We start from the raw sequence: 19572 nt of genomic DNA on the forward strand, positions 1-19572 counted from the left end.
CTTCTCCCCAGGCCTAGCCCCTCAAAGTGTTAAACTTTATGAAGTTAGCGCTCAACACAGTCATTTCACCCCTGGGCCTACACAGGAGCGGGAGAGGGCATGGGGGGGGGGGGGGCTTAGGGAGGGGAGGAGCCAGACCAAAGCACAGGTCCTCACAGAAACTTGAATATGAATGTTCACAACGCCATTACTCACACTAGCAAAAAGATAACAGCACACGAGTCCCTCAAGAGACAACGTAGGTAAACAAAGTGTTGTGTATCAAACTAGTCAGCCACTGAAAACACTAACAGGGCCCAAAAGTTGGCTCAGTGGGTAAAGCACCTATTGCTAACCCTGGCAATTCAAAGTTCCACCTCTGGGATCCACACAGGGAAGACAAGAACCAGCTCTCAGGTATCCTCTGATGTCCACACATACACGTGTGTACACGGGCACCTCCAAAAATAATAAACTAATATCAAAATTCAGACACGTGTGGCGACACAGCTGAAGCTTGAAGAGTTCCCAAAAGTAAAAAGACACCAGGCGCGAGTGCAGCCTCCTGCATTATTGTATTCGTATGGAAACTCAAAATAGGAAAATTTATACACAGGGTAACTTAGTTGCTCTAGGGTCAGGTGCTGGGAGACTGGCTGAATATAAGGAAGTGGTGTGTTTAAGATGTGATGTTCCTTTTTCATGTGACTCAAGCGTTCTGAAACTGACAAACGCAGTGGCTGCATGTATCTATGAACAGACTTAAAGCCACGGAACCGTACTAGTGATAGGTATCTCAGTAAAACCATCAGGACATCATGGGTAAGACTGCTTGCTGTGAAAGTAAGAGGACTTGCATTCAAATCTACAGCATCCATGTAACAGCTGGCCATGATGTCACTCATGCTATAAACCCATCATCAGGGAACCGCAACAGAAGGATCACCAGAGATCAGTGCCCAGACAGAATGACCAAAGAGACAAGCTTCAAGTTCCATCAGAGACCCTGTCTCAAAACTAAGGTGGACAGTGACAGAGAAAGACACTGTATATTTGCATGGGTACAATCATGAATACACACACATAAGTATATACCATATATGCATACCCTACATACACAAACAATAATAATAATAATAAAACTGAGAATAGTCAGGCATTTCAGATGTACACCAGCACACATTTAGCCAGTGTACAATGTTAGTCTCTCTGTCTCCTGGAAACGGCAAGTTAGCTGAAGCCAGCTGGGACTGGGTCTCTGCGGTCTCAGCATACAGGCTGCCTGCCTGGCTCAGTCCTTATGACAGGTAAGTATGTCTTTGCTCGGATGCCAGCGTCTACTGGGCAAAGGGCTCAGAATCCCTTTTGCTCGGGCCTACCTGCTGTGCCTCCACACCCGGGAGTGACCCTGGACACCCAGCCCTCCTCACCTGATCGTTGTCAGTCTCTTGAACAAAAAATGCTTCTCCGTTGTCTCCCAACTTCATGTGCAAATCCACCGACTCCCCATTGATTTCTATGTCCACCTGAGGAGGGAATACCGTGAAGAACACAGTGAGCTTCCCTGAAGGCGCCGCACGTCTCTCCTGGTGTCCCTAACCCAAGCACACCTGCCCTGACCTCTGGGGAGGTGGGAAGGGAGCTTGGGTTTCCAAACAGAGCTACGCTGGTCCTTCTTAATACCTCCACTGTTGACCCAGAACTTCCCCATTCCCCACCAGTGTGAACACTTCCCCTCTCTCTGAGGCTGAGGAAGCCTATGTGACTAGCACCCAACCAGAACTAACTCCATGGGGCTTCGGAAACCAGGCCATAAAAACACCATTCCTTCATAAACAGCCACCATGCTGAAAATGAGAGCAGACCACATAGAAGAGCAACTTAGAACACAGAACCAGGCCCCAGGCACAGGAGGGCACTGGGCGGTCAGGTGATCTCTGCCTTGAGTTTTCCTGAGAAGTGGCCACCCCTGCCTCGCTGCCATGCTCTCCTGCCCTGCCTGCCCTGCCTGCCCTGCTGCTGTGCCTTCTGAGCATCATCCTTGATAAGCAGTAAGATGGGTGTGCCCAATGCCTTAGAGTAACTGTCAATGCCACAGAACCCGGAACAATGTGCTCACTCGTGAGCATTAAACTGTGCAACGAGGCTTCTTGTAAGAGTGAGTCTGAGAAGAGGAGAGTGAGGGCAGGAGACAGCGAGCGCTTCATGCTCTGAGGAGAGGGGTACCCAGGCCTCACCACTTTCTCTCGGGAGCGGAGGACACCCATCTTGCCGAAGCGGACGTGGAAAGGGGAGCACTGCAGACTGCCATTGGGCTGCCGGATGACAATGATGTCGATGCATCCCGACAGTGTGGCGGGGTTCAGTCCCTTGTAGAGCTCCTTCACCGTCACAAACACCTGGCCGGCCAGCTGCCCCACGTAATTCATTGTCTGAACCTGAAAGGCAGACAGAGCACACAGGTTCACAAGAGCAACTAACAAGGGAGGGCCGCCCAGAGCCTCCAACTCAGCACTCCGTTTCAATGACGCAGCTGAACACATTCTCTTCTCACACTCTGCCCACACCACTTTGTTTCTGGGATGTTCTCCACAACACCCGTGTGCCGGCTCATTTCTCCCACCCCATCCGGAAGCCCAGCATCTTTCCCACCACGGGGTCCAGAACGGAGAGGCCCAGAACCCTAACACAAGAAGCATCCCAGGATGACTATGAATGTGATCCCTCACGCCTGTGCTTGGTAATGTTGCCTCAGCATCAATCAAGGAAGCTTAGGAGGCTGGAGTACAGAGACCACTCCTTATGCGGGGCTCAGTCAGAGGAAGTACTACAGTAGGATCTGGAAACACAAACACGACAGCACAGAAAACATTTGACACTCCTCCCGTTCTTCCATTCCAAGTGCTCTTCCACGAGGTCCCCTGGGCCGATGTCCCAGTTAGGGTCAAGCTCTCAGCACTTCCTCAACACTCCGGTAAGTTAGGAATCCCCATTTTGACCATTACTCACGGCCTATGGAGGTTTGAATAAAAAATAGCCAGCCGGGCGTGGTGGCGCACACCTTTAATCCCAGCACTTGGGAGGCAGAGGCAGGAGGATTTCTGAGTTCGAGGCCAGCCTGGTCTACAAAGTGAGTTCCAGGACAGCCAGGGCTACACAGAGAAACCCTGTCTTGAAAAAGAAAAAAAAAATAGCCCCCATAGGTCCACAGGGAGTGGCATTATTAGGAGACTGGCCTCTTTGGAGTAGGTGTGGCCTTGATGGAGCAAGTCCAGCAGCATCTCTGCCTGCAGGCTGCCATGCTTCTGCCCTGAGGATAATGGACTGGACTTCTGAAACTGTGAGCCAGCCCCAGTTAAGTGTTTTCCTTTATAAGAGTGATCGTAGTCAGGGTGTCTCTTCACAGCGATGAAACTCTGACGCTGCTGAAAGGTATCTCTGCCCGAGCATGAGAGCTGCGCCTGCCTGTATGTGTGAACATGTTCAGGGGCTAGCAAGATGGCTCTGCTGCTGTGAGGCTTGCCACCAAGCCTGGAAACCTGAGTTCAGTCTGCAGGACACGGTGGAGGAATGGGAACCAACTCCCACAGATCACCCTCTGATCCTCTGACCTCCTCACATTCATGTCATAAATATTTACAAGTCGGTTTAATTATGTGTCCATTTGGTAAAACATTAGGAGTGGATGTCCCTCACATCAGTAACAGATCCCCTCCTAGGGCCTGTGACCTCCCCAGCCATAAGCTTTTGATCAGGTCTACATGTAGGGTTAGCCATGCATTCTCTCCCATGGAGCACTTCAGATCCAATCAGGAAGCAGTTGGTTCCCTCGCAAGCATGCCACTACTCCAACATGGGCATATCTTACAAGTCCAGTCGGTACTGTAGTACGCAGGGCCCATGCCCAGGGAGATAGCTGATGACAATTGGATAGTTCTCCAACAGCCGGCCTGTACTGCATTCTGACACTGAATGCTAGCCAACAGGGAGATGATGGCTTCTATCAGTCTCTGTCCAATCCCTGCCTGCCCACCTATTCTCTGACAACTGCAGGGGACATATATGCTAGGGAGCTTGCCCAACCAGCCAGCCAACCACCATCCTCAGCAAACCTTTGGAACTTCTACCCTACTGGACCTGGCACTACTGCTTGCATAAAAACGGGGATAGAGAACTGATTCTCCTCTAACCAAAGTATCAGTCAGTGATATAGCACATCCCTGTAATCTCAGCACACGAAAGGTGGAGACAGGAGGACAGGGATTTCATGTAGCAATCCTGTGCTACGTGAGATCCTGCCTCAGAAAATAAAAAAGGAGATGCAGAATTCCCCCCAAAGACCCGCAATTTAAAAAGCATGATGTCGCAACCCTCACATTCTTCCACAGAATGCCGCCCTCCACATTAAACTTAAGATTTTAACTTTTGCTGAGTCTAGCAAAAGAGAAAGTCTCAACTCTCCAGTCCTGTGGGATCATTTTTAGGGGCATTTTTTTCTCACAATATCTGTCCTATATCCAATCTCACATCCCTGTGCCTCATTCAATAGCCCTGTAGGTAGAAGGCCTGCCACAGGAAGAAACAGGAAGGTACATTCAAGCATCCCGAAGCAGATACTCATGATCACAGGCTTGGTGCCAAGCTGTCAGACCAGAGGCAGGCTCACTGGAAGCAGACCCTAGTCTGGTCCAGTCAAGCCCTCTTGTGACGTCCACCACACCATCCCCTAATTCTACCCTGCTCCTGCTGGGGCTGTGCTTATCACTGAGCAACAAACCAAGTTCTTGGGCAAGGAAGCCCCAGCCCAGGCCAGCTCAGCTAAGACCGACTTTGAAATTTTCCACAATGTGGAGCAAACACAGCTCTCGCTGCAAAGAGAGTACAAGATGGTTTATTCTAGAGCGACTGCAAGTGAGCAAGCACTGACAACACAGGTTTGGTTCCCCTGAGTCCTGTGTTCCACTGTCAAAACAGTTGCATGAGACTGCAGCAGTCACAGGACACAGATGTCATGCATAAAGATGTCTGCCTGATCATTGATTGAGACTATATAAGCAGGGTGCAATGAAGACAGAAAATTCTGCTGCCAGGTTTGAAGTGTTATACAATAAGATTCTTAACTTGTGAACTGGTAGAAGCCAGTGCAAGAATATGATTGCAAGGTATTGATAGTCAAAAGGAAGTTACATCAGTGTGGTGGTTTGAATGAGCACCCTCCCTCCCCCACAGTATTGGGCATTTGAATACCTGGTCCCCAGTTGGTGGCTGGGGTGATGTAGCCATGCTAAACGTCATTACTGGGGGTGGGCTGTGAGATTTAAAAGACTCCCTAGGCCTGTCCAATCAGTGAGTTCTGGGTTCGGTGAGAGTCCTGACCTCAGTATGATCAGGAGAGAGAAGAAGACACCCAATGCCCACTCGTGGGCTCTACCTACATTGGTCTTAGTTAGGGTTTTACTGCTGTGAACAGACACCGTGACCAAGGCAACTCTTATAAGGAAGTTCAGAAGTTCAGCCCATTATCATCAAGACAGGAACATGGCAGCATCCAGGCAGGCATGGGGCAGGAGGAGCTGAGAGCTCTACATCTTCATCTGACGGCTGCTAGCAGAATACTCACTTCCAGGCAGCTAGGATAAGGGTCTTAAAGCCCATGCCCACAGTGACACACCTATTGCATAAAGGCCACACCTCCAAAGAGTGCCACTCCCTGAACCATGACACGCATGTACACACACATACATATACACCGGATCACATACACAATGCAAGGAAAGGAAGGGAGGGAATTCTGCAAGCTGCCACAATATGGAGGCAGGAGGGCAGTGAGGATAGTGAATGAAGCCAGTCAAAACAGGACAAACACTGAGGACTAACCAGAGAAGCTACAAGAAGTCACGTGAGCAGAAGAGCAGCTACCAGGGGCTGAGAGGGAACAGAGATGTGGAGTGGGCAGCCGTGGGTCAAGGGTTTCTGATCCAGAGGCATACACTGATACACTGATGGCTGCACTGAGTTGCACACAGTGGTGGTTTGAATAGGAATGGCCCCCTTGTAGAACGCTTGGCCAGAGGGAGGGTCACCATTAGAAGGTGTGGCCTTATTGGAGAAGGTGTAGCCTTGTCAGAGGAACTGTGTCACTGTGGAGGTGGGGCTTTGTCTTAAATGCTCAGGTTACACCCAATGTGAAACAATTGCAGTCTCCTCCTGGCTGCCAGCAGATCAAGACGTAGAACTCTTGGCTCTGGCACCACGTCTGCTGGCACACTGCCATGCTTCCTGCCATGCTGAGAATGGACTGGACCTCTGAAACTGTAAGCCAGCTGCAATTAAATAGCTGCCTTTATAAGAGCTGCCTTGGTCATGGTGTCTCTTCACAGCAATGAAACCCTAAGTAAGGCATCCGCTTTTAAATTATTTAAGGGCTGGAGACGAAGCTCAGGGGGTAGAGCGTTTGTCTGGCAGCACAGAGCCATGGCTCAGTCCCCAGCACTGTATAAACCAGGTATAGTGCTGCAGCCTGCAGTCCCAGTCAGAAATCAGGAAAATCAGAAAATCAGAAATTCAAAGTCATCCGAGGTTTGAGGCCAGCCAAGACTACATGAGACCCTGCCTCAAAAAAAAAAAAAAAAAAAAAAAAAAAACTTTAAGTGCCAGGGACAAGTCCTCCCTAGGAGGCATGTGACGCACAATGACCTTTAGCAAGCCACAGTGGGCTGAAATCAGGCAAGGCGGGTGTGGGCAGGGCCCTTCCTTCTTTGCCCCTGCCCACACTAGGCTCTCTTCTAAATACGCCCCGTGCAACTTTCTCTTTAAAAGTTCTATACAATCAAACCACTAGACTTAAAGTCCCAAATTTCACTTCCTTCAGCTGCGCTGGCACTGAAAAGCTCTCAAGGAAGGGGATAATTCCTTTAGCCTGTAGATAAGCAGCCAGAATAAACCTCCCCAGGCAGAGGGGCCTCCCATTATTAATCCCATTATTGCTGAGGTGTTTCAGCGTCTCTGAAAGCACTTGAGGAGGCAGAAAGGGGGAGAGGTTTGATTTGCGAAAGAAAGCAGATGGACAAGTCCCTCAGAAGGAAGTTCAGAGGAGCTGGAAGAGAACAAAGCCCAGTGCTCACCTGTTTCCAATGGGCCTGCTTGAAGACACTGACCGGACTACTTTAAAATCTGCTGGGTTTTATCTTCAAGTTTGGCAAGATGTTGCGCCTGGCAGGGATTTACATACTGGAGACACAAGTCCAGGCTCCAATGGGTTCTGAAGGAGAATTTCACCAAGTCTTACAGACTCCTCTGACAAGCCTGGAATTCTCTATACCAGTTGTTCTCAGCCTTCCCAATGCTGCGACCCTTTAAGACAGTTCCTCTTGTTGTGATGACCTCCAACCTTAAAATTATTTTCATTGCTACTTCATAACTGTAATTTGCTACTATTATGGATTGTAATGTAAATATCTGATGTGCAACCCCTGTGAAAGAGCTGAGACCCCCAGGTTGAGAACCGCTGCTCTGGCATAAGCCAGGGCCTCCCGGAACTCTGCAGTCACAAAATACACAGATTTTTTTTTTCTTTAATGCTTCTCAGTTGGCATTCTGAACCAACCCTAAGTTCTCTGAAATGCCATCTCTAGGTAAGATCTTCCTAGATAAATGTGGAGCTCATATTGGAAGGAAGCCCAACTTCAAGGCCCCAACCTGGAACTGGAGGCCACGTGCCTCCCTCATCAATTGTGGCATTCTACAAGGGCTTGGCACAGCCACCACCCCAGCCTCAGACGCAGCCTCGGGATACCATCAAGAAGTGTCACAAGTCTCGTGACTCCTCAACTAGTTAGGATATTAGAAAAAGTCTACACTTAGTCCAAATGCTGCATCTGTATCTGCCCCTCTCTCTATCTCTATCTCTATTCTCTATCTCTATCTGCCAAAATTCAAAAACCTTGCCATAGCTCTCCTAACAGCACACATTCTGTTAATGCCGTTCCACCACCTGGAATATTAAGGTTATGTGAAGGTGGCCTCAGGTCAGTCCTACTGTAAACTTGTCACAATAACATAAGGGGCTCATAAGACAGTTAAAAGACTCCAGGACAACCATGCTTGAGTAGTCATCAACCCAGATTCCTACAGATATGCAAATCAAAAGAGAGATGGCTCAGTCCATAAAGTACCTGTCTCAAATCATGACAACCTGAGCTTAATCCCAGCATAAAAGGCTGGCACAACCCACTGGGGAGGAACGGAGAGGAAACAGTGAGATCCCTAGGACTTCCTAGGACAGCGAATCCAACTCAGTCAGCCGCAACAAGTTCAGTTAAGAGACCCTAGCTCAAAAGGTAAAGTCCCTAGGTTTGTGCACATGTATACACCCACCCACACACAAACTTGAATGCACACATATGCACCTGCCCACGCACACATACACATCTGAACACACACATTCGCTGCCCAAGCACATATCTGTATACACAAATATACCCACCAGTGTGCACACATACCCACACACAGAGACACACCCACTTTCACACACACAGAGACCCTTGCACACACATGCACAAAAATGATTAATTTTTAAGGCCTTACAGAAGGCCCCAGACAAAAATATTCTGTAAATACCCCAATAGTGAGAGTAGAATCAATCAGTGCTCCAGTCATTAACGGGATAAAGTCCCAGAAAGAACTACCCGATTGACACATACTAGCATACCCCAGCAACTCCTTACCAATTCTACAGATAGATCATGTTCTTAGAGTGTGCGTGTACACACAGGGACATGCAGGCACATGCCACAGCATGTGTGCGGACCTCAGAGGACAACTAGTGGGAATCAGTTCTTTCCACAGAACTAGCAAGAGTTCGTTCTTTCTTTCCATGAATGTGGGTTCCAGAAATCGGACTCAAGTGAGCCTGTTTGGCAGCCAGCACCTTTACCTGCTGAACCATCTCACCAGGCCCCAGAAACAACAGGATCTTTGTGAGTAGCAGTAATCACAGACTTGACTGAGATGGGGAAAAGGGACGTGAAGCAGCTGGCGAGATGGCTCACCAGACAAGCTACCTGCTGGCAAACCTAAGGACCTGAGTTCAAGCCCTACAGCCCACTGGCATAAAGGCAGGGGCAGAGAAAAGATTCTATGAAGTTGTCCTCTGTCCTCCACACTCATGCTGTGACATGCATAAGCTCTCTGTCTCTCTCTGTCTCTCTCTCTGTCTCTCTCTCTCTCTCTCACACACACACACACACACACACAAACACACACAAGCTGTGACATGCATAATCACACACACTGATTTCTGAATACTGCTTCTAACAAGGTTTTCATTAGCCTTCATTTTAAAAGAAAGGAGGCCCCAGTAGCAGAGACAACTAGGATCTGATCCCTGCTCTGGGGCTGGAAGGTCTTCTAAGTGACATAAGACTTCTCAGAGCTGAGCTCTGGCAACAAGTGGGTATTATAATCCCAGGTAATGAGTGTCCTCAGGTCCCTGCCAAGAAGCACCCAGGGCCTGGCCAGCAGGACAGACACACATAGAAGACCCAGTGTGGCCCCTGTGGTCTGTGACATTGCCTTGGGTTAGGACTCAGAACCTCAACGGCCCTTAACTGTTAGCTCCCTTGCAGAGCTCAGGATCTTTGCTCTCCTTGGAAGCCCCAGTGTCTTTTCACACACTTGTGAGAGCGCTCTGTCCAGATGCACAGCTTGGTCTAGAAGACTCTGCTCCTGGGACCTTTGTACATTGCTGTACTTCCCTGCAATCCTGCCTCGGTCGTTAGTAATGGTCACATATCCCCTGCGTTTCCAAGAGAATTGTGGCTCCATTCTGAGTCTGTAGGGTGGGTGATTCAAACAGCACCCACCACCCAGAGGTACTAGGAAGGAGCTAGGAATGGCCTTTCCCCAGTCTCCATCCCAGGGAAAGCCTGGGTACTGACCCAACGGTAACAAGCGGCTCCAAAAAATACCATACTAAGTCTCCTGTATCAGAGTACAGAGTACTTCATGTGTGTTTAAAGTTAAAGTATGAAGGCTGTACCTACACACACACACACACACACACACACACACACACGCAGAGCAGGGAACACTACTGAATCAGATAAATACTGGCATATTGCAAGGATATATTCGTGTTTCACAATAAACATAGTTTGAGGCCGGCAGAGTATGGTGGCACACACCTGTGATTCTAGCACCAAGAAGGCTGAGGCAGGATGACCTTGAGTTCCAGACTAGCCTGGGCAAGACAGTAAGGTCAAGAGGACAGCTCCAAGTTCACGTACAAAGACGTCCAAGTACAGCCAATTCACCCACCAGCCTGCACCACTCACTTCTGTTTGATTTTCAAAAGGCTCCAGAAACCAAGAACACCAACCCCATACCTAGCTATTCTGAAACAAGATACCTGTGCCCTAAGCATTCCCACCCATGTGCTTTTCAAATCAATTTATACCTTTATTGGTCCCTTACAGACCCCGAACCTAAGAGAGAAAAGACACACGAAAAATGGATTCACAATCTAAGGTGGGGAAAGGGTGTGCCAAGTTATGGACCAGGGGCTAGCCTTGGGTAGCCAGGACCAGCCCAGCCCTACAAAGGGACCTCAGTGGTACCCTGAGCTGCCCCACCAGGGTGTAACAATCCGAAGTTGTAACAACCTGGAGCCTCTCGGTTCATCTGAGTACCAGTCTAGTAAACAAAGGGTGGCCTTTCCCTCACTCTAGATAGGGAGGCTCCCAAGTGATGTCTCTGGCCCATGGATTTCCAGCTATCAGTAGTGAGTTGTCTTGCCATCTCCTGACCTTTCCCTCTCTCTAGCCTGAAGCCCTGAGAGCAATAGATAAGCAAAGACCGGCCCCAGCCCCACCAGCAGACAGCACCCCACACAGAACAGCAACCAAGGATCCTATCTCCTTCATCTGAACCCCAACTTATCACCCAGGCAACAAGACTGGGCATGTTGTCCCTTTCAATAAAGTGACAAGTATCATAAGAACTTTGCTGACTGCTACCTAAAAAGGGTAGAAATCACGTGAGGTGGGACAGCCACCAAGACAAAACCAAGCTCAGGCCCCAGGCTTCCCAATCCAACCACCAGGCCCTACACAAGCAGGAATAAGGGCCAAAACACACACCCACACACAAAACCCGTGACAGCAGAAGCGCGCTGTCGGCAAACAGGAAGCTTTGTCAACACAGGGAATCAAACACAGTGGGATCTTTCAGCCTTTCTGGGAACACTAGAAAGTCCCCTTAGTGGTGCAGATATTAGTCCTTAACTGCTTTCATTCATAAAACGTATTTTATGGAACAAAGGATAGATAGTATATGTCTGAATCCCCATGGGCCGCCATCCTCTCCTCCTAGAACCATTACAGACTCATCTTTCCCACAACTTCACTACCCAGTTGGAAGCTTTTTCCCACACGCCCCAGCCCAGCCCAGCCCAGACCATTGCTTTCCTTCTTGTCTCCTGCCAAGGAGGGTGGGCGTCTGAAGCAACTACTGGCCACACAAATTATCAGCCAGCCACCTTGACTCTGTCCCCTTAATATGACTTAATATTAATACTTAATATGACTTCCAAAGCATTGCTTTCCCTCCCATATTCCCCCGGCCTTTCCCAGATAAAAGTGCCTGCAGCTACTAAGGGAGCCACAGGCCCAGTGCCCACCAGACCGCAAAGCTGCAGAGAGGCCTGCTGCGAGCTTGGTTATCTAAGAATCCCGGTTCCCCGCTCGCTGCCACCCAGCGGAGGCGTGCCCTTGGGCACGAAGGTCAACCTACCAGCCTGGACTCAGTTTCCTTGGCTGCAAAGCCTGAATCCTAAACCCTTTGCGATACGTCTCATCCGGGTCTCCGACCACCGCGGGGTCCCTGCAAGCTTCGACACCCCAGGGGAAGGCCTGTGTCACAACACGGCCCACACCGCCTCCCTGCGGGGCCCCACGTCTCAGTAACGGGCTTTGGGGCGCAAGCTGGGCCCCGGGTCCCCATTGCTACTCACCAGAGGATTCACGAGCGGGCGCGCGCGCGTGTGGCCGCCTTTGTATGCAAACAGCCAGCCGAGCGGCTGTCAGCTAGGAGCACGGCAAAGGGCGGGGCCTGAAAGGAGGCGGAGTCTCCGGGGCGACGCCAGGGGACTCTGGAGGAGCGTGCTGCTGGGACGCTTTCAGAGCCCACAGACCCCACCACCACCTCCCTCACATATCCCCCCCGCCTCCCCCTTCCCTCCCCATCCCTCCCCAGACTGGACTGTCTGCCTTGGCTTTCCAGGGAGTAGGCAGCCAAAGTCTTCTATTTCCACAGCCTGACCCTGTTTTGACCTTATGTCATGTTTACAATTAGTTCTTCCCCTGTCACAAGCTAGGGATCAATTCCTAATCTTAGCACTCCCACATCCTGCCTCCCTCCTGGCTAACGTTCACCACCAGTCAGCAGAGCCAGGAAGGAATAAATAATAACGGACAATGCCAGGTCTGGGGGTGGAATGGCTCAAGTCAGACCAAGTCACTCTTAAGTGTCACGAGACCACTGGAAGACAAGGACTCCTTCCTATATCCCGGGCTTGCCTCAAGCTTTCTATGGGTTCCTGGATGACCCTGCACTTCGGATCTGCCTATCTTACCTCCCAAGTGTTGAGGTTACAGGCAATCCTACCCCCACCATGCCTACTTTACTCGAGCCGGGGATGGACCCCAGAGCTTCACATCCGCTAACTGAGCTACATCCAGGTAATAAATATCAAATTATATATACAACGACCCTCCAAAGAGTCAGTGCTTTCTGGGGAACAGAAGAGCAAAGACCTCGAGGAAGACTGCTGGAGAGCATATACCTGGGGTCTTGTAGACCAACAAGAGAGCCCAAGTATTACGTACCTGTCACTGGAAAATGAGTCAGAAATGGATGCCAGCCACAAGCAACCCAGGAGACCAGGGAGGAAAGGGTGCTCAGAATGATGGCGGGTGCGTCCCACCTTGAGAAAAACTAGTTCATGGGGAGGGCCAGGGAGGAGTGTCTTGTGTACCCCAAACTGGTCCTAAAATCTACAAATCTAAAGGTGACCGCGAACTTCCAACCCCTCTGCTTTCCGGTTTCTGGAATTACAGGTCCCCCACCTCCACACTGGGTTTACGAGGCACTGGAGATTCCTCTCAAGGGATTCTGCCCACCAAGCAAGCTAGGCCCCCAGTCCAAGACCAGGCCACAGAAGACCTGCAGCGGAACTGAGCCAGGCTGGGCTGCCTCCACCCCAGTGCTCAGGAGATCAGCACAGGCAGGGTGATTCTGTGCATAAAGACAGAGGTGGAAGCGCTCCAGTTGCACTTGGGGCAACACAAGTAGCCACAAGGGTTGCCTCCGCTGCCCACAAAGTCCTGGGGTTCTGGACCCCAGAATGAAGGCACCCTGCCCCACCTCCATCATCTCCTCCATCCCCCACACCCCCACACCTCAAGGCTTTCCAGAAAGCATGTCTTACATCCTGTCATCTAAATAAGGCTTTTTTTATTATTATTATTTTCCAGATTTGAAGCAGGTGAAGGGGGATCCGAACACATAAAGTCCAGCCCAAAGCCCTTACCCCACAAATGAACCTGGGGTCTGGAACACGCACATAAATACACACACAACCACAAACACACCCAGACAGCTCTGAGTAGCAAAGATAGGTCCAGCTTTGCCTGCTGCCTATAAGAAGATCACACAAACAGATCACTTATCTCAGAAACATTCACTAGGTCACAGGAGGTCACTATAGGTCACTATACAAAAACTGGATGGATTCTCTGAAGCCCAGGTGTTCTAACCCGGCAAAGTCTGGAGCCCCCCTGGTGGGGCCCCAGGCAGTGTTTTGTCAGCAGGCACGCTCTTGCCGCTGAGCTGTGACTCAGCCGGAGAACTGAGGTGATCCCCTGAGCCAATCCCAGTACCTGCTGTGTTCAGCCCAAGTCGGAAGAGGGGAAATAACCTAATGACTCTAGCTAGAGGAGGAAGGAGCCAATCCTGGCTGGGCTCAGCAGTACAGCATCCTCGATTCCATACTCAGTTTTACAATCCAGGAAGTGAGTGGAGGTGTTGGTTAAGCAGGTCCTTTGGAGGCTGGAGAGGAACTTGTTAAGTTCTTGGCCAACACTGACTAGATTTTCAATTCTAAAATACAGTAGTACTAGGAGTGGGAATTCTATAAGGACTTAGTGGCTGCAGCTGGCTCCTGGTCCCTCAGAGAGGACAAGCATCATGCAGGCGTCCATCAGGATGGGACAACAGGCTATGCCGTCCTGAAAATTACTCTTTTGCTAAAAATGGGACCTCAGGTGTTCCTCACCACACCAGGAACTGGTCCCTGCTGATGTGAATATAAAAACACCCACCCCTTCTAAATGAAAAGCGGTCTCCTCAGTTGCTGGCAGTGATGGTAACTGTTAAGTCCTTAGGTTCTGTTTTGCAGACTGAATGCTGCACGGCTAACAGGCCTGACCCAGCGTGCCTGGGCAGGTGTGGACAGAAGAGTGAGCTGCCCTCTGCATGAGACCCCCACAGCCACCATAGGTAGACCTCTCCATTCTAGTGGTCGGCTCTGCAAAATCACAGCAGAAAGTCTTGCAGAGCCACTGGATGCTGTGCCAGAAGGACAGAGTACTAATGCCTAGGGCTTCTGGGAATGGAAGGCTCTTCAGAGTCTAAGGCTAGCCCTTAATAGAGGGCCCCCGGCTTTAAGGTACCCAAAGGAGACACTGGACCTCTGGAGAAACTAGAATTTCCCTAGGACTCCCACTCAGGGAGAAGACAATGGCTGAATGAAGCCCAGCATCCTCCTGGAGGAGGAAGCTTGCCTCCCAGGAAGAGAATCCACACACACCTTCTTTGTTCCCCTTCCTGCTGGGGCCACACTGACTATGTCTCCTTTCTCTGCTCTTCCCCATTGCCCTTCTGTCTGACTGGCCCACTGAAGGCATGGGAGCAGAGCCCCACTTGTCAGGGAATTAGGATTGGCAGAGCCCAGGCATTGACGCTAACCCCAGGTAACACAATGAGGCTTCTTCATCGTGGGGATTTCCTTACTGGGGTCCTCAGAAGCAAGGCGGGAACCTCTGGCCACCTGGTACTGCTTCACTAGGGTGAGGGAGGACAACTCGACCCAGCAGTGGGAAACCCCAGCAGAGACAGGATACAGCCCATGGCACTGGGCCTGGGCCTGGGGGAATTTCTGGGGAGAGGGTATAAATGGTCCTGGTTCCAAAGGCAGAGGAAGAGGAAGGTAATCTGGGAATGGCAAGGAGCAGGAACAAAGGCATCAGGGAAGACAGACTTCAGAGTGTCACCAGAGCCATCTTAATCAGGGTGATGCTCCAGGAGAGCAAAGCGGGTTAGGGGAGGTCAAAGACATATAAGGGAAGCTGCTAGCTGGCAGCAAGCACACATCTTAGAGTCTGTGTTACTCCAATCCATCCCCCATCACGCCAGGAAGGAAATAGCACCCAGGCTCCCCTGGGACCCAGGCCTACAACATTGCCAACACACGCAGCCTCGGGCCGACACCCACACTGTGGCCGTGGTCCCTAGTCATTTACTCAGTTCCCAGTCAGCACAGCGGCCTGTGGTGTCGTAGGTTCCTGGGCTACATGAGGGTACCTGTCCTCAGTAAGCACGCGGTCTCAAGTAGTGATCATATGTTCAATGTTGCTACGAGCCCAAGCGTTGTCCACTGACCAAGGGTCTGGGCAGTCTAGTTCCCAAGCAAGAGGATTCGTCCCAGTCTGGAGTCCTGAGATCCTCTGGGCAAATCCAGGCCAGATGGAGGAGCTAAGGGCAAGGGCCAATCAACAGTGAATACGGAGAACCTGGGGTCCATCAGAGCTGACAGAGTCTGGCCTCGGTGGGCAGGGACAGTCGTAGCTACTGTGTAAGATGTCTCCCTCAGAGAAAGCAAGAGAGGCACCACCGTAACAGCCTTTTCACTGTGGTCATATGGGAAAGATTCAATGAGCCAGGCTAGACTAGAAGGACAACACTGGACTCTAGTGGTGCCAAGGTACAGAGCAAGGCTGATGGAGGTCAACGTCAGCATAGACTGGACGGATGAATTCTATAATTTAGGAAGAACTGATGCTGCTCTGGGAAGCTACTGATAGCTTCACCACTTGCTGCTAGGGACAAACAAAATTCTCTGTCCCCAGTCAGCTGTGTCACCTGTGACCTTGTCAGGCCAGGGTGAGGGCACCAGACCTGTGAGTCATGTGTCTCAAGTCTCACATTGCCCAGCTAAGAAACTAGCTGCCCAGAAAGGGTGAGACAAGGGCAGAGACCCAAGAGTTGAGCGTGAGATGAGTACAGTCAGAGTACCTCTGTGAATCCCAAGGCTCAAAGAGTCCTCCTGTATACGGAGTGGCAGACCAATAGACATAGAGTAAGGACAGCGGCGGCTAGCGTTTAAAGGCTATTTCCAAGCCAACCCCGGCTCTAGACTCTGTATACCGCATTTCTTTTTTAACAAGCCCTATGGAGTAGATACCATTTGCTGTCCCAGAGGAATAAAGAAAGTAAGGCAACAAGAAGTGGCTGAAGTCACACGGCCAGTTAGTTGAAGCTAGACTTCATGGTATATACTTGTCGATCTGAGCCCTAGACCTTTCCCCTAGAGTCTCCTTAGCCCCAGTGCTCCCTGGTCAATGGAATTCCATGTCGTCTTTTTCAGGGCAGGCCTGAAATCTGATAATGCAGGATATGTGACCTCCAAAGGGGTCATGACCCACAAGTTGAGAACAACTGGTCTACAATTTCCCACAAAAAATAAGCAACCTGGGTAGATACACAATATTTAGGGACTAAAATTCTGTGGACCTGAGTTCCAGCCTAGCTTATCCCTGGCATAGGCATGGCTGAACCTCAACTCCCTTGGCCATCCATCATGAGTGACCTAGTCTCGGCTCAGCATTTTGGTGCAATCAGAGGAGTTCCTGTATTTGGACATGTGTCATGTAAAATTCTTGTCACTAGACCATCCTTGGCTCTCACTCAGCATTCACAGAGACATATTGTTGATAATGATTGACAAGTATTTAAGAAAGAATGTCTACCATTCATCTTGCCAAACTGTCACTTAGAGTAGGTCAGGACACCCCAGCAGATGACAACACTCTGACACAGTAACTTGGTGCCAACAAGGTGAGAGTCTGTTAAGAAAGTAATCTTCTCGCCATGGTGTCCGTGGGAGATTTTAAGACCAGAACCATCTTCACCTTCCACAAAGGGTCACCAAGCAAGTTGGTGGTATCTCTGGGGTAGACTTTTGGGGCCCAGCTCAGTCACTCGTCTGAGCTTGCCAGGCCCAAGGCTGATGTCTCAATGGCCTCTGCTCTGTGACCAGCCTGTGCATTGAGCTCACAGCCAGGAAAGATTGGGGAACATCTCACCTCTTGAGAGGAACAGCCCTGGGTCTTATTGAATTTGCTCTGGCTGCTTCTGATCACTGGCACATCCAGGGGGAAAGGACTTTACATTTGTGCAGTAAAATTAACCTCAGATTCATGGGGAAGAACAAGCTATTTTGACAGATGCATAACCTGAAGCAGCACCCAGAAGCCAAGGGTTCATGGAACTCTCTCCAGACAAAGGCCCTCTCTCCGCACACATCTTTCTGCTTCTAGATCTCTATGACCCTGAATTCCAGCTATCACATGCTCTGAATGTTTGACACCGATAAGCTGTTCTACATCTTTTTCTCTTTGGGTGTTGATGCCTTTGCTTTTATGTTTTGATACATGGTTTCACTCTACAGCATAAACTATACAGAAACTCACCTCAAACTCACAGCATTCCTCCTGCCTCAGTTTCCCAAGTGCTGGAATTACAGTCATGTGCCACAATGCAAGACTCCAGCTCATTATATTCATGTTAGCGTTGAATATTTTTCTATTCTGTTTACATTTTTAAAAAACAGGATCTGACTTGGTAGCCTTGGCTGTTCTGGAACTCACTATGTAGACCAGGCTGGCCACAGGCTCACAGAGCTCCTCCTGACTACCTCCCATCGTGCTGAGATATAAGGCATGTGTGGCCACACCAAGCTTCTATTCCACTTACTTTTACCCTGCTGTTTTGTTTAAGTTGGATCTCCTGTTTACAACATCAAGAAGCGTCTTCTTTTTACCCAATCTGACAAGCCCTGCATTTTACTGTGGTGGTTGGCTCTAACAGGCAACTTAACTGAGTGCAGAAACACCTAGACAGCTGCTAAAACCTTCCTTCCTTCGTTTTGTTCTGTTTTGTTTTGTTTTCCTTTCTGGGTGCATCCATGGGGATGCTTCTTGGAGACAATGGCATCTGAGTCAATGGATCAAGAAAGAATGATTTTCTTGTGGGTTGTCACCATCGCTCATCTGGAGGTCTGGATAGAACGCTGTCTTGGTCAGGGTTACTATTACAGTGATGAAACACCATGGCTAAAAGCAACTTGGAGAGGAAAGGTTTTATTTGGTTTGAACTTGCAGATCATAGTCCATCACTGAAGGAAGCCAGGACAGGAACTCAAGAAGGGCAGAAACCTGGAGGCAGGAGCTGATAATGCAAAGGCCTTAGAGGAATGCTGCTTACTGGCTTGCTCCCCATGGCTTGCTCAGCCTGCTTTCTTACAGAACCCAGGACCACCGACCCAGTGATGACTCCACCCACCATGGGCTGAGCCCTTCTCCATCAATCACAAATTAAGAAAATGCCCTACAGCCCAATCTTATGGAAACATTTTCTCCTGAGGCTCCCTCCTCTCCAATGACTATAGCTTGTGCCAAAGCAACATAAACTAGCCAGCACACACACACACACACACACACACACATACACACACAAGAGGAAACCATTCTCCCCCTTCCCTCTCCCTCTCTCACCTACTGCCTTTGGACTGCAGGCTTCCCTAGTTTTACACCCAAACTGAACAATCCCATTGACTGCCCGGTCCTCTGCTTTCAGACTGAAGACTTATCAGCATCCAGTGGGCCCTCTCCCCAAACTGCCTGTGTTCTGTGGACTCCATTTCTCAGAAGAACACTGACAAACACCAGGGATTCTCATTTCGCATCATTGGTGGCATGGTTGCTCCTGAAGAATAGCTATTTCAGGACCCAGAGAGATGGTTCAGGAGTTAAGAGCACTCGCTGCTCTTGCAGAGGACCCAGGTTTAGTTCTCAGCACTCACATAGTGGCTCACAACCTTCTCTGACTCCAGCTCTAGGGAATCTGACAACGTCTGTGGGTACCAGGTATACAAATGGCGCATGTACATACACACAGGAAAACACTCATACACATTTTTTTAAGAATAATTGTTTTAACAGGGCATGTGGGCACATGCCTTTAGTTCTAGCATTTGGGAGGCAGAAGCAGACAGAACTGAGTTCAAGGCCAGCCTGGTCTATAGAGTGGGTTCTAGGACAACTAGGTCTACATAGAGAAACCTTGCCTCGAAATAATTATCTTAGTGTGTTTGTCTACTATTCTACCATCTCTGACAATCCTCTCTGCTCATCCTGTGGTTTGAGTATGAAACAGCCTCTGTACTGGCTAGTTTTGTGTCAACTTGACACAGCTGGA

The 19572-nt window shown here is 49.8% G+C and overlaps 1 protein-coding gene across 7 annotated transcripts in view; it reads right to left on the minus strand.

The window, feature by feature from the left end:
* Nucleotides 1-19572, minus strand: part of Lpin1 (lipin 1) — a 103628-nt gene that overhangs the window by 42310 nt on the left and 41746 nt on the right. For 4 of the 7 annotated variants that reach the window (XM_029484351.1, XM_021179735.2, XM_021179736.2 and 1 more), the window contains 2 exons: nucleotides 2217-2417; nucleotides 1410-1505 (listed from right to left, as the gene is read on the minus strand). In XM_029484351.1, coding sequence (XP_029340211.1) covers nucleotides 1410-1505; nucleotides 2217-2417 — 297 coding nt within the window. Of the gene's footprint in view, nucleotides 1-1409; nucleotides 1506-2216; nucleotides 2418-7103; nucleotides 7241-11769; nucleotides 11788-11989; nucleotides 12112-19572 lie in introns of those variants that run through there. The other 3 variants (XM_021179741.2, XM_021179742.2, XM_021179740.2) reach the window with 3 other exon arrangements.

Source organism: Mus caroli, chromosome 12, assembly GCF_900094665.2.
Source record: "Mus caroli chromosome 12, CAROLI_EIJ_v1.1, whole genome shotgun sequence".
NCBI classification, from domain to species: domain Eukaryota; kingdom Metazoa; phylum Chordata; class Mammalia; order Rodentia; family Muridae; genus Mus; species Mus caroli.